Raw genomic sequence first — 14,092 nt, forward strand, 5'->3', positions numbered from 1 at the left:
AAGCGTGAGGTCGTGAGTTTGATTCCTGGTACCGAAAGAAAGAGAAAAAAAAAAAAAAAAAGAACTTCAGCTATGAGCCGTATTCCCAGCTCTAGAAACCTATCTTCTCCACAAAAATAGTAAACCTCCAGTGAGAGAGACAAATTCCCCAAGGCTGCTCTCTTGTACTCCTTTCAGCTATCTGGCAGACAATAATGTGTGGCCAGGCCGAGACCAATGCAAAATGTAAGTACCAGGAAACAAAAACCAAACTGTGTAGGACACTCAGTGACCCCCCCAAGAGGGAGCACCACTGCTGTGTGCATGTTTACATTTGCTTTCCCAAAGCCACTTTACTCTTTGGAAACCTGATTCAAACAATTATTTCCCATTTCTCTTAGTTCACTATTTGTGGTTTTTTCTTTACTGACAGCTATTTTAGACAGTCAATATATATTACTTATGTATTTATTCGTATATAGGCTTTGCTTCAAAAGTAAGCTTTTGAGGAAAAAATGGATTTCATTAAAATGTAAGGAACATTTGCTGGTGGCCACTATAGACTGAAATTAAAAATAAAGGGGAGTTACCGAGAGCTAAACTTTTAGCGGGGCGAGATGGTGCACACCTGTAATCCCAGGTAATCCCAGCACTCGGGAGGCTGAGGCAGGAGGATCATTGTTAGTTCGAGGCCAGCCTGGGCTACAAAGTGAGCTCAAGGCCAGCCTGAACTGCATAGTGAGACCCTGTCCAAAAAAAAAAAAAAAAAAAAAAAAAAAAGAGCTAAACTTTTTATTTGGATACAGCACTTTAAAATTTTTTAAGAAAATGCCAATATAGGATTGGAGATATAACTCAGTGGTATAAGCGCCTGCCTGGCAAGCGCAAGGTCCAGAGTTCAATCCCCAGTACTGCAAAAAAATTTTTAAAAAAAGCCAAAGCCAATATAGGACAAAGTTATTCTGTCTGGTGCACAGCTACTCAGGTAAGTTTTAATTATCTGAAGATCTGCTGCAAGTACATCTATAAATAAAACAAAAAGTGTTTTCTTCTTTCTATACTGTCAGAGCAAAATATACATTTGTGCTAGGCATGGTGGCGCACATCTGTAATCCTAGCACTCAGGCGGCTGAGGCAGGAGGGTTACCAAGTGAGTTCAAGGCCAGCCTGACCTGCACAGACCCTGTCTCAAAAAGAAAAAAAAATATATAAGTAAATTTTTAAAACAAAAACAATCGTATAGTATTTATATGAGAAAGTAGAATCCATATTAAAGATAATACAAATTAACTTAAAAATCCTTAAGAATTACAAATATGGGCAAAGGACAAAAGAGTTCATACAGGAAGAAAATACAGTGTGGAAAAATATTTATATCACTACCAAAAATGCATATTAAAACATATAGGTGATGAGTTACAAAACTATAGTAAAGATATTATAAATCTATTATTTTTTATCACACACACAGACACACAAATATAATTTTTTTGTACTGGGAATCAAACTCAGTACCTTGTGCTTGCCAGGCAGGTGCTATGCTGCTGAGCTGTATCCCCAGCCCTACTTATGTATTTTTAATCAATTTAATTTTTGCAACACATAGGAGATTAAGTATCCTTCACTGTTACCACAGTTCAGAGTAGCAGGCAACTATTTAAAAACACAACTTTACTTTAGGCAGAGGGGATGACAATGTCCCTATCCTTTGAAGTATCTCACTTTGACAATTTTCACTTGGTACAAAGACGCTTATTAAAATTGTATTATTAATAGTAGTAAAAGCTTAGAAACAAGTGTCTACATAAATGAAACAGCTTAGTAAGTCACTGAGCATCAAAAATACTGTAACACAGCCATACATGGTATTACATGCTTATAATCCCAGCACTTGAGGGGCTGAGGTTGGAGGATTACTGTGAGTTCAAGGCCAGCCTGGGCTACAAAGTGAGCTCAAGGCCAGCTTGAATCGCACAGTGAGAACTCGTCTCAAAAACAAAAACAAAAACAAAAACAAAAACAAACAAACAGAAGAAAGTAACGTGTAGCAATATGGAAAAATTTTTATGATTTGCTATGTGAATAAAGCAGCAATGTGGATTTATGTTTACAGCTTCTACATTTGCCAACTGACACAGAGACAGAAAATACAGTTCGTATCCTGTGGGCTTAGTTTAGAAGACAGGTAAGAAAAGAGACAATTAGAATACCTTACGGTAAAATCTATGCCAAGGTCTGGCACGAGATGTTACAAGGGTAGAAGTAGCTATGATAGTAATCAATGGATGCTAAAACATGAGAACTAGCCCTTTAGGGGAGAGAATAAGAAAAGAAAGAAAAGAAACTCTAGGCTGAGCATGGTGACACATGCCTGTAATCCCAGCACTTGGGATGCTGAGGCAGGAGGATCGCTGCATATTTGGGCCCAACTAGGGCTACAAAGTGAGTTCAAGGCCAGCATGAACTGCACAGAGAGACCCTGTCTCAAAAAGACCAAAAGAAAAAAAAAAGAAAGGAAAAGCTCTAGACTGAGAGAATAACGTGTGTGGAACGGCACAGAAAAGTGTGTCTGGCACATTCAGAGTACTGTTAAGCTGCTCCGTGTGGAGGGAAATTTGTGTCTGAGGAGAGTACCAAGCAACAGTCAGGAGAGGTCAGGCCAGCGCAGGAATTACACAGCTAACCACGTGAAAATCTAGATTTTCTCTCGAAAGCAGAGAGAAAACACTGAAGCGTTCTGAAGCTCGGGAGCAACATGCTGAGATGTATGTTTTAAAATGTCTATTTTTAGGGCTGGGATGTGGCTCAGTGCTAATGATAGAGCACTTGCCTCTTGCATGTAAGGCCCTGGGTTCCATGCCAGCGTGCATGAACACACAGACATACACACACAATATGCAATAAAATGTCTATTTTGGCCAGTGCTGCCTTACGTGGAATGTAAGCAGAGTACAACTGTGAAAGTTTTGGGGGTGATAGAAATCTATCCCTTGAATACATTTGTCAAAACTCAAACTGCAGTCAGGTGTGGTGGTGCACCCCTGTAATCCCAGCACTCGAAAGGCTAAAGCAGGAAGATCGCTGTTTGAGACCATCCTGGGCTACAAAGTGAGTTCAAGGCCAGCCTGAACTGCACAGCGAGACCCTGTCTCAAAAAGACAAAAAACAGAAACAAAAAACCCAAAAACTCAAACTGTAGGGTATACTATTATATGTAATGCATTCTATCTAGATTATACCTCAAAATTTGATTAAAAACTGTCACCATAGCAGCAGAGTATAGAACAAATTACGAGGACAATAAAATGGACAGATGATGAATTAGAGTGTTTCTGAAATAACCTAGGCAAGCCCTAGTCAGGACTGGAACTGAAGTTGCAGGGAAGTGGAGAACAGAGAACACTGCATCTCACCAGTATTACAAAGGCGGCACAATGACTGCTGTGCTGCTTTATCTTGACTGTCAACTCGGCTGGACTCACAAACACTAGGAAGTTAGTGAAGCACACAGCACGCTTCAGGCTGCGTCTGTGAGGCTGTCTCCCGAGACGCCTGGCGCGTGGGACAGCAAAGTGAGGGAGGAGAGCCGCCCTGTGCCGCCCAAGGGGGCAGAGGCCTAGACACAACAAAAGCAGGGAGAGGCCCACTACCACAGTGTTCTCTGTCTGTGCGTCTGTCTGTCCCCGCCCTCTCCCCTCGTCCTTTCCCGCTCCTTCTCTCTTTCTCGGGCTGCCATGGGTTAGCAGCTCGGTCCCACCTTGATGCTCTGCCTTACGACGGGCCTGGACCCGCTGCAGCCGATGACCATGGACAGAAACCGCGCGCCAGAGTGCATCGTCCTTCCTCTATCCGACTCCTCCCAGTGCCTTGTCACAGGGGCGAAGGGCTGACTAACTGAATACGAGGCAAAGCACACGTGGGCTGACGTTCGGACTCTGAGCTGTGGCCACTAGGTGATGGCACGCAAAAAGGCAAATTCAGGGGGAATGAGCCCCACTGCCAACGCACTGAGTCTGACAGGGGCACATCCGTGCAGGGCCTCTGCAGGCAGACGGACGCACATCTAGGTGAGGAGCCACGAGCTGGGTCAGCAACAGCCACCACAGGCACTGCGGCCAGCTGCGTCCGAGCACTGTACGTCAGACCACAGTGGGGGCGGGTCTTGAAGAGTGAGTTAGTGTGATGAAGTGGTTCAACAGTGGATTTTTCCTCCCGTACTGTGTTATTATATAATTATTTGTGTGATAACGTTTTTAAAGTCCATCACTGGCTTAAAGGTAAAATAGCAATAAAAACAAACAAACAAAAACTCCAAGTAAAAACGGGGAGAATCTATCATTCCACTTTCACATAAACACCTCCTTTTGCTCCTGCCTGAATGGCAGGGGGCTCTGTACTGCGATGTCTGATCCCTTTCCCAGCTGAACTGGTAGTCTGAAGAGGGAGACAGAACTCTGAGGCTCACGTTTAGCCTGGTCTAAATAGAAAGCAGGACTACAGATATTTGAACATAAAAACCTACTAGGAAGTTTTATAATTCTGTGAACACAAAGCCACATACTTCAAGTGTATTTGGTCTACTTATCAAAACCTGGAGGAAAGGAACATTTCCTACATATTTTCTCCATATTTATTTTATTTTAATTAATTAATTTATAATTATTATTATTTTTGGTCTTTTTTGAGACAAGGTTTTGCAATGCAGTTCAGGGTGGTCTTGAACTCACTTTGCAATCCAGGCTGGCCTCAAACTTGCAGTGATCCTTCTGCCTCAGCCTCCTGTGTGCTGGGATTATAGGTGTGCACCATCATGCCGGCTTGACCATATTTAATGATCTTCAAAGGTCAAACCAGGCATCATGGCGCACACCTGTAATTGTAGCACTCACAAGGCTGAGGCAGGAAAACTGCAGTGAGTTCAAGGCCACCCTGCACTGAAGAGGGAGACAGCCTGAACTATAAAGGTCAGCCTGAACTATAAAGCAAGACCCTTCTAAAACCTGTCTCAACTACTCCCCCTTCAAAAAAAGATGTTCAATTGTTACTTTTATTTTTCTAAAGTATACATTTTATACAAGAAATTTATACTTATTGTAATAAAATAAAGTCCAGCAACATGTAAATACACAAAGCAGAGTTTTCTGGTTATATATTTTCCCATACCGGATACATCCCAGGTCTTGATGCACTCTGCAATCTTGAGTCCTGGGGTGGAAGATGGTCAGTAATCTGTGGCTCAGACCCAAAGTCTTTCATCTTTTGAAGCTGCTCTTTCTGTTCCCTGTAAACAAACAAAATTGCCACTGTACATAAAGCATGTTTACACCGTTTCTAAATGATCATAGTTAATATCAAATTTAAAAAGAGAGGGACGTAAAATCCTTTTTCTAAAACTCTCTGCAGTGACCAAACTGCACCTCAGGGATAACATTTGCTTGCTTTTATGTAGGTAATGTCTTTAATCATCTAAGATCTATAAATAAAGTACTGACAATCATTAAGGACAGATCCTACAACCTGCCTCAACAGACTATTCTAATATCTCATTGATTTATCACGTTTTTCTTTCAGCCAACCAAAAGATCTCCTGCTATTTTTCGATAATGTTTAGACCGGAGCTTTAAAAATTGTGACGCATGAACTTTAACCCTGGGAAGTGTTTTAAACTTGGCCTTCACACCAGTTTTAAAGATTTAAGTTAGCCGCCATTATTCGCTGAGCACATGAACTCAGACTTTCGGGCTGGGGTGTCACTCAGTGTCAGCGCACTTGCCGAGCACGTTCAAGGCCCTCGGTTTGAACTTGAGCCCTGCCAGGAGGAAAGCACTAACCCCACGTTTCACGCGCCGGCCTCAGGTGAGCGAAGCCACGGCTGCCCACGGTACACGGAGCAGTTCAGCACACTCTCACCACACTCCAGGAGGGTCTGTCTGGCTCACTCTCACTCATTTTTGTTTCCTGCCTGATTCTGGCGGGCGTCTTAACTTATGGTCCCCACTGCAGATAGAATGTTGTCAGCTTACACCTTTAAAAACATTTCCTACTCCTAAAGACCAGTTATGCAACACTTTAAACCCCTTGCTAAATTCCTTTTACTTTCTCTTATAATACCAATCTTAAACACAGGTAACCTCTGTAACTGCTTCAGATTTTTCAGTTTTCTCCTTAAATTTTGTTCCGTGTAGTGACCCAAACAGACACAGCCGTAAGACTATTTTCTGCACCACACAAATACTCCTCATGATGTTCTTGACATTACACAGACACAACACACCGTGTCCATCCATGACCACAACTATCCAGCACTTACTCTGATTCGCCTAATTACGTTCATGTTGCCTGGAAAGAGCTTAAAAAAAGCATGATAAAGAAATACCATCTTTTATCCAGCATGTCCATGTAAGGCAGTCAGGACTGAGAAAGAAATTTTTAAATAAAAAGGAGGAAACCGGGGCAGCGCAGCAACAGTGACCAGTGATGCCCATACACGGTGCGGACAAGCGCCAGACAGGCTGAGTGCACACCTGCAGCCTGCTGGGAATCGGCAAAGTCACCCTGACTGAGTCTCGGTATCTTCCGTGAAGTGGTTTGAAACACAGGCACTTGAGTAAGACAACATGTGCTAAGGAACTAGTGCAGTGCCCAGCACAGAGTAGGGGTAGAGTAGAGATGCCTACAGTTTAATAGTGAATAGCTAAATACTCGGTGCTATGCTTTCACCTCTCCTTCAGGAACAATCCAGGAAAAATGAAAGCCTCAGGCTCTATTACGGACCACAGAAACCTGTTTTGCTGCCTAGGGCATCTGGTCTTTCCTCTTTACCCATAATTATCTTTCCTCCTATTTTCTTTTCCAGTCCTCAAGTTTCAGTTATAAATTCAACTTGTATCATCCACAAATACAACCACAAGTGAGAGACACAATACATTAGAATCGATCAAAACCTAGCCATTAATTTACTTTCTCAAAACCCTAAGAAAGCTTGCAATTTGTTGCTGACTCCAGTTCTTACCTCAGGGTACAGAGTTGGCTTAAGGATTAAATGAGTTATTGTACACAAAGTCTTTAGCACAATTCCTAGGCACAGTTATACATGCAATAAACTGTTAGATCTGTTATTGTGGCTATCACACGGGAAGCATTACGTAGACACCTATCTACACAGTTGACTTTAAGTCAAGAAATCCCAGTTCGATTCACCATCTCACAAAGAAAATAGTCGACCATACAGACACAAGTAACAACCTTAGGTGGAAATATCTGCTTTAATTAAAATGAAAGAGAGAACACCCCAAAAAGAAAATATCAACAGACAAATCTGAAGACATTTCCAGGTAAACCATTCTGAGCTGCAACAAAGAAAAAAGTACCACTTTCCAAAGTTATATCAAAGATTAGTGAATATGAACCCTATCATATCTAACAGGACAGAGCAGATGCCTAGCAGGAAAACAAAGAGATTACACATGAGCCCTGTGCAAGCCAGGGCCCTAAACAGTTGAAGCTTAACCCTTGAAACATGCACGGGCAAGGCATGCCAGGAACAACACATCTACAAAGCCAGGAACAGTCATCAATGTGCACATCTCAGGGCATACATTTTTAATTAACAGTTCCTAAACACACATCCTAACCCCCAAGCAGCACTGAATGACCAGAAATTTAAACTGAAAGTACATGATAAAAAAGTAAAATGATTCCGTTCAAATATAGCAGATCATTTAAAAAATTTTAGAACAGTCTGAAAAGTGATTTCAACTAAGAGAAATGATCTTAAGGAGTGAACTTACCGAAGCATTTTCAGTTCTTGTGCAGCTTTCAAAATGATTTCGTGCTGCCTCTGACTGAGAACCATTACCCCTCCAAGGCCTTGGTCAGAGTCTAAATTTGCATCGGACCCCACCATTTCAGAGGAATGATGTGAGGACATATGCTCCGCCATGGGGGAATGTCTATCCACATCAGATGGGTACCATCTGTCTGACAACCGTTCTCTTTCCCAGTCCAGTCTGTCCGGAACATAATCTCGCTTTTCCCGCCATGTATCTCCTCTTTCTGGATACTCTCGAATCCTCAACTCACCCCTATCTCGGAAATCTCGGTCATAACCATGGTCTCGATTTCTTTCTTCTCTCCATCTATCATCTCGATATCTATCCAAAGGTGGAAGAGGTGGGAGGGGTGGTAAAGGTGGAAGAGATGGAATATCCCGTTCACGAAACTGTGATTCTTGTTCATCCAGTGGTCTCCCATAATCTCTGTCCCATTCATTATCCAAATTTCTATCGTACATATCCATGGGTCTTCCAATCCGATCTACATCCCTGTCCAAGTCCCTGTGCATTTCCCTACTGTAATCCTCATCCATATCCTGATCTCTCTCCCAGTCATCCCACCATGGGCCTCGCCTATCTCCATCCTGAGACCGAGATGGTGGTGCCGAGAACCTCTCCTCTCTGTTGTACGGGTCTAGTGTGTCATCCTGATAGTCACGCTCACACTCTCTCCAGTATCTCTCTCTGTCCCAGTCATCAAGTCTTTCCCGTTCCACGGGAGCGTTTCTGCCATCCAGCGGGAACTCTTCGTGCCCTCTCTCTTCCCCATGGTCCCATGGAGCCCTAGGAGGCTCATCTCGGTGATATGGATACATTTTCTCCCCACCATCGCCTGGCTCTGGTCTGAACGGACCTCTGTCACGCCCAAAATCTGGTCTTCCCAGTGCCCTTTCCCGACCGCCAGGCCCTCGAGGTGGTCCCCTCTCCCTGCTCCCGGCTCTTCGGGGTGGTCCCCTCTCCCTACTCCCAGCCCTTCGAGGGGGTCCTCTCTCCTGACTGCCCGCCCTCCGAGGTGGTCCCCTTTCTCGGCTGCCAGCTCTGCCCCTGTCCTGGCTGCCTTGCAGTCCACCTGGCACCTTCTCCCGACTGCTTCCCGGTCTCACCAACCCTCTGTCCCGGCTGCCTTCTCCTCTGCTCATCTTCTCTCGACTGTCTTCTCTTCTACCCATCATCTTATCACGGAAGTCTTCCTGCTTGACGAACCCAGGGCCTCGACTCAGTGCCTGGCCTCGACCTCTGTTTAACAGTCCTTTATCCCGTGTGTCTTCCATTCTGCTTTGCCCAGGACCTCTGTAGGATGAGCTGCGATTGCCTTCTAACCTACTGTCTCTGCTATCTGGCCGGGGTAGCCCTTTATCTTGGTTGTTTTCTGAATGGGGCAGACCAATACCCAAAGGTTTAAAATCATTATCTGCAGTTAGTGATGACGATGTTGCTACTGCTGTCTCTCCCTCCAGGCCCCCCACTTTTGAGGGAAAAGTAGATTGAGTAGGAACAGGCTTATTTGCAAGGGATACCGGCTGAGCAACAGCTTGGGTTTTGTCCATTTGAGTCTCCATACTTTGAGAATTCTGGTCCCAATCAGAAGTCTCTATGAGCCCTTCCGAGACTTCGCTTTTAGGCGGCTCTTGTTGAGAGTCGCTTAGATTCTCATTTGACTGAGCCGCCTTGGCATCCTTTGTATCTGCAGCAATGGGAAATGTAGCTGATTGCATTTTAAAATTCTTCTGCTGGTTACTACTGGTGTCTGCTAATGATTCTTTGTTTCCTGAAAGAGGTTCTGCTTGTGACTTAGTTTGCTGCTGATGCTGCTGTCCAAAAGTTGGTTTGGGGCCTTTCCACTGTGGTCCACTCTGTCGAGGACTCAGGGATGTATTGGGGGTAATATAAAATTGAGATGCTGGCCCCCGGGGAATCAGTCCCCATTTGCTTTTAGTGCCCTCTGCTGGGTGACCTTCATATCTGGGTCTTGGCCCATCGGGGCGATTTCCTTCAAAACGAGGCCCTTTGGGTCTCGGTCCTTCACACCTTGACCCTAAATCCTCAAATCTTCGAGGACCATCAAATCTACAAGTAAAACAAAAGATATTACTCAAGACAGTAAAGCAGAAAAGAAACTCTCCACGTAAGAATACAGAAGGCACTCTTGCCTTAGAATTTGTTTATAACAACGACTCCTCCAGTTGTTTGATAAACGCTGTGTCACCTGTACCTCAGAACCAGTATGCTAGAGGCGGCAGTGCTCAGAAGGTCTTAGGACACGTCAGCATTAACAACTCACTTCAACACATCTCCTGCAGCAAGTCACTGATCCAGTGAATTGTTTAAAAGCAATTATAGGGGCTGGGGATTTAGCTCAGCGGCAAAAGCGCCTGCCTGGCAAGCGCAAGGTCGTGAGTTCGGTTCCCGGTACGGAGAAAAACCAAAATAAATAAATAAATAAATAAAAGCAATTATAAATATTTTGCCTTAGTAGCCAGAAAAACTATTTACCAGAAGAAAATTAATGGATTCCGTAACTCTGAGAGTACTTTAAAATTGAAAAACTAAGTATGAAACCATTAAGAAAAACTAGAATAATTGTAAATATTGTTGGAGCTAGCACTGATCTTGATTAACTGACAAAAGTTAAAAAAAACAGTAACAACAATCATAACAAACAAATCAGCAGCTATAATGTAAAACTGGGTTCTGACATTTAAAAAAATCCAGGCAAAGATGTCTGTCGTACGGACTCACACACTCAGTGAATACACATTCAGTGCAAGCTCACTGTCCGGCTCTGTACCATATCTAAGAGATATGTGATTAAAATGTCACCTGTGCCCTCAAAGACTTTATAACCAGTGGAGAGAAAAATCTAAGAAATAACAGGTGTAATGATTAAAGCCTACCTGTGTACATACAAAAGACTAACAGAAAGAAAATGGTCAGTTCTACCTGGGCAGAAGAGCACTGTCCAGTAAAAGCTTTACACAGAAGATGCTTCAACTTTTTTTTTTTTTTTTTTTTGAGACAGGGTCTCTCGCTGGTCTCAAACTCACAGCAATCCTCCTGCCTCAGCCTCTTGAGTGCTGGGATTACAGGCGTGCACCACCACGCCCAGCTTCAATTGTATCTTGAAAAACCAATGTTCTGAAAGCAGCTGCTGGAGCGTGTTGGAGATGACAGGAATACGGTGGCAAGGGCACATTAGGCAGAAGAGGCAGTAAGAGGAAAGGCAGAGACGAGCACACCACTGCAGCACACTTGGACGCTCCAACGGTTCAGCACACTAGCGCAAAGGGAAGAAGAGTACGGAGAGCGGGGAGGCGGGGAGGAGTGCAAAGGCAGCACACTGAGAAATAAGGCGAAGAGGCAGGGCCATCCGTCTCCCCAGGATCTCGGACGCCTTGTATGGAGGGACTACTGCCACGCCTTCCTCCCTTTCCTGCAGTAACAAAGCGCCCATGTTCTTAGCTGAGTCCTTGGACTCTTCCCAAGCTCTCCTGCTCCTAGAACTTGTAGCCAATGGGCTAAGAGTGAGAATGATTCACACATCCTTCCAGGTTGTCCCTAGGTTGTCAGACAGAATTGCTAACACCTAAGACCTTTAAAGAACAGAGGTCTGGGTGACCCCACTGGGCCAGAGACCCGAATCAGCTAAGGTGTTGCTGAGAGCAAAGGGATATGGAAGTAGGTAATTACAAATACCAGCTCTGACCACAGGACCTGCTGCAGAAGTAAAGACTGTAATAATAAGCACTTCTTCCTCAGGTGTGTGTCTGAATACAGCATATGCCTATTTCTGGTTCATTTGTTTTCTTTCTCATCTAACAGAAAAGGTGCAAATAGTAAAATTATATCTAAGTATTTAAGTTAGACAGAATCAAAGAGAAAGTGTGAATTAGCCAGAAAAATGAACATTACCCCCTCAAAAACAAAACAGGGAGTTTTTATCTTGTTCTGGAGGAAGGATTAAAGTGTTTTAAGTCCAGGGCTAAAAGTCTCATGTGAGGTACAAGTATTTTCCTCGGGCTCACCATTTTCAGAAACATGTGAGAAAGAGAATTCTGGGAAACAAAGTTCGGGCTAACCCAGCCAACACTTCACCCACAATAAGTGAGAGACATCAACAGATCAAAATCTTCAAATTCTGGAAGACAGAGCACATATGAGTGGTAACTTGCAGAAGAACATGACATCAGAGTGCTGGGAGAGGGAAACAAAGATGGGGCTGGCTACCCCACAGAACCCCAGGGAGAGTCAGGACACTGGGGAAAGACAGAAGGGAAATCTGGGGCTAACAATATGGAGACTAAATCTAGATTCAGAACCATCAACTGACCTTTCCTTAGAATGAATGTCCTAGATTCTTGTATTTGAAGGTCTCTTCAGAGCAGTGAGCACACCCTTACCCTCTCCTCTACATAAAGCCGACCCTGACAGATGACAAACCCAGCACATGCCCAGAGCTCCCAACCAGCTTGTCAGCGCTTCCCCTTCTGAAATACAAACGGCCAGTGGAGGGTCCCTCATCACTGGAGAAACACCAAACACGAGGAAGACGCCAAAGAGATAACAGGACACAAATGTGGAAAAAGCAGAAATTAACATAAAAAACGAGAGAACATATGAAAGCAGAATTCCACTTAAAGTGAATCTTCGGAGAGATTTCTTAAGAATACGCTGATCCCAGCATTAAAAAAAAAAACCCAGATTCTAAAAGTGTTCCCAGGATTCGTTATTTACACTTAAAAAAATCAGCATCAAAATACCCTAACTGTAGAAAATTTTTTCAAATTCTAAAAAAAAAGTGTTCCCAGGATTCGTTATTTATGCTTAAAAAAATCAGCATCAAAATACCCTAACTGTAGAAAATTTTTTCAAATTCTAAAAAAAGTACAGTAAGAGGATCATAAGGTAAAGTACCTCAAGAAATACAAAATGTGACAGGTATGGTGGTGCACTCTGTAATCCCAGCACTGTGGAGGATGAGGCAGGAGGATAGGTGTGAGTTTGATGCCAGCCTGGGCTACACACCAACAGTGAGTTTAAGGCCAGCCTGAACTCTGTAGTAAGACCCTGTCTCAAAAAAAAAAAAAGCAAAAAAGAGAAAAAAAGAGAAAAGATGAGATAAAAATAATTTAAGAAATCTAAAATTCTACTAAGTTCCAGAAAGGAAAAAGAAAAGAAAAAAACAAAAACTAATGAAAAAATAGCTCAGAGAAATTTCCCAGAGATAAGAGACTCCAGTTTCCAGAGAGACAGGGCCCAGCATACTGATGGTATTCAGAACAATTAATAAAACAAACAATCACTGTGAAATTTCACAACACTACAGGGGGAAAAAAAAGTTGGGAGGAGATGGAGTATTTAAAACAGGAAATAAAAATCAAGACAACACCACAGCTATTCTAGATGACAGAAAAAAAAAAAAAAACAGAACAATGAGCCCAAAGCCCTGAGGACTACTTATATCCAACTTCAGATTCTAGCTCCACATTATTAGCCAAGTACGGGATAAGTCACACTCATACAGACAAGTATAAGAATAAAGAAACTTTCAGACATGTGAAGACTCAGAAAATTTCCTTCCACCCACACTTTCTTAGTATGCTGTCCGCATACGCACTTCAGGGAAAGCAGGCACTAAATTCTAACAGGGAGCCCGGAAATTCAAGCAACTTTTGACTCTAACCCCTGAGAACAGTCAAGGGAAATACAGTAAGAGCCATACGGAGGGTCTGCAGAGCAACCGACCAGCCCAAAGAATGTGCGACTTTAGGAGGGATCCTTTCTGCTGACCCTAAGGGGAAAAGAAGATGGTGCTCTCAGCAGAGGGATGGAGGACTATTTTAAAGGAGAAACTGCAAAGAGCAAGAGCACAAGAAATTCTAGAAGACTTCTTACATGAAAGAAACAATCACTGCACACTACTTAGCTCTACAATAAACATGTATAAAGTAATATAAAATTAATGATTCATTAAAAACTATTATTAATATATTGGGCCAACGGGTTTGGAGAGTAGAGTAAGAAATAAAACTTTATCAGAATAGCAAGTAAATATATACTATCTAAAATGTATACATCAACCCAGGCATGGTGGCTCACACCTGTAACCCCAGCATTTGGGAGACTGAGGCAGGAATGCCATGAGTTTGAGACCAGCCTGGGCTACAAAGTGAGCTCAAGCCCAGCCTGAACTGCATGGCGAGACTGTCTCGTAACGACCAAGGGGCTGGGGATTTAGCTCAGTGGCACAGCGCCTGCCTGGCAAGCACAAGGTCATGAGT

The 14,092-nt window shown here is 43.3% G+C and overlaps 1 protein-coding gene across 1 annotated transcript in view; it reads right to left on the minus strand.

Moving 5' to 3' along the window:
* Window positions 1-14,092, minus strand: part of Ylpm1 (YLP motif containing 1) — a gene marked incomplete at its 5' end in the record, with an annotated part of 62,651 nt that overhangs the window by 23,786 nt on the left and 24,773 nt on the right. The window contains 2 exon segments of the mRNA XM_013507171.1: window positions 5,143-5,260; window positions 7,770-9,881. Coding sequence (XP_013362625.1) covers window positions 5,143-5,260; window positions 7,770-9,881 — 2,230 coding nt within the window.

This window comes from Chinchilla lanigera, unplaced genomic scaffold, assembly GCF_000276665.1.
Source record: "Chinchilla lanigera isolate Chin_1 unplaced genomic scaffold, ChiLan1.0 scaffold00122, whole genome shotgun sequence".
Classification (NCBI taxonomy): domain Eukaryota; kingdom Metazoa; phylum Chordata; class Mammalia; order Rodentia; family Chinchillidae; genus Chinchilla; species Chinchilla lanigera.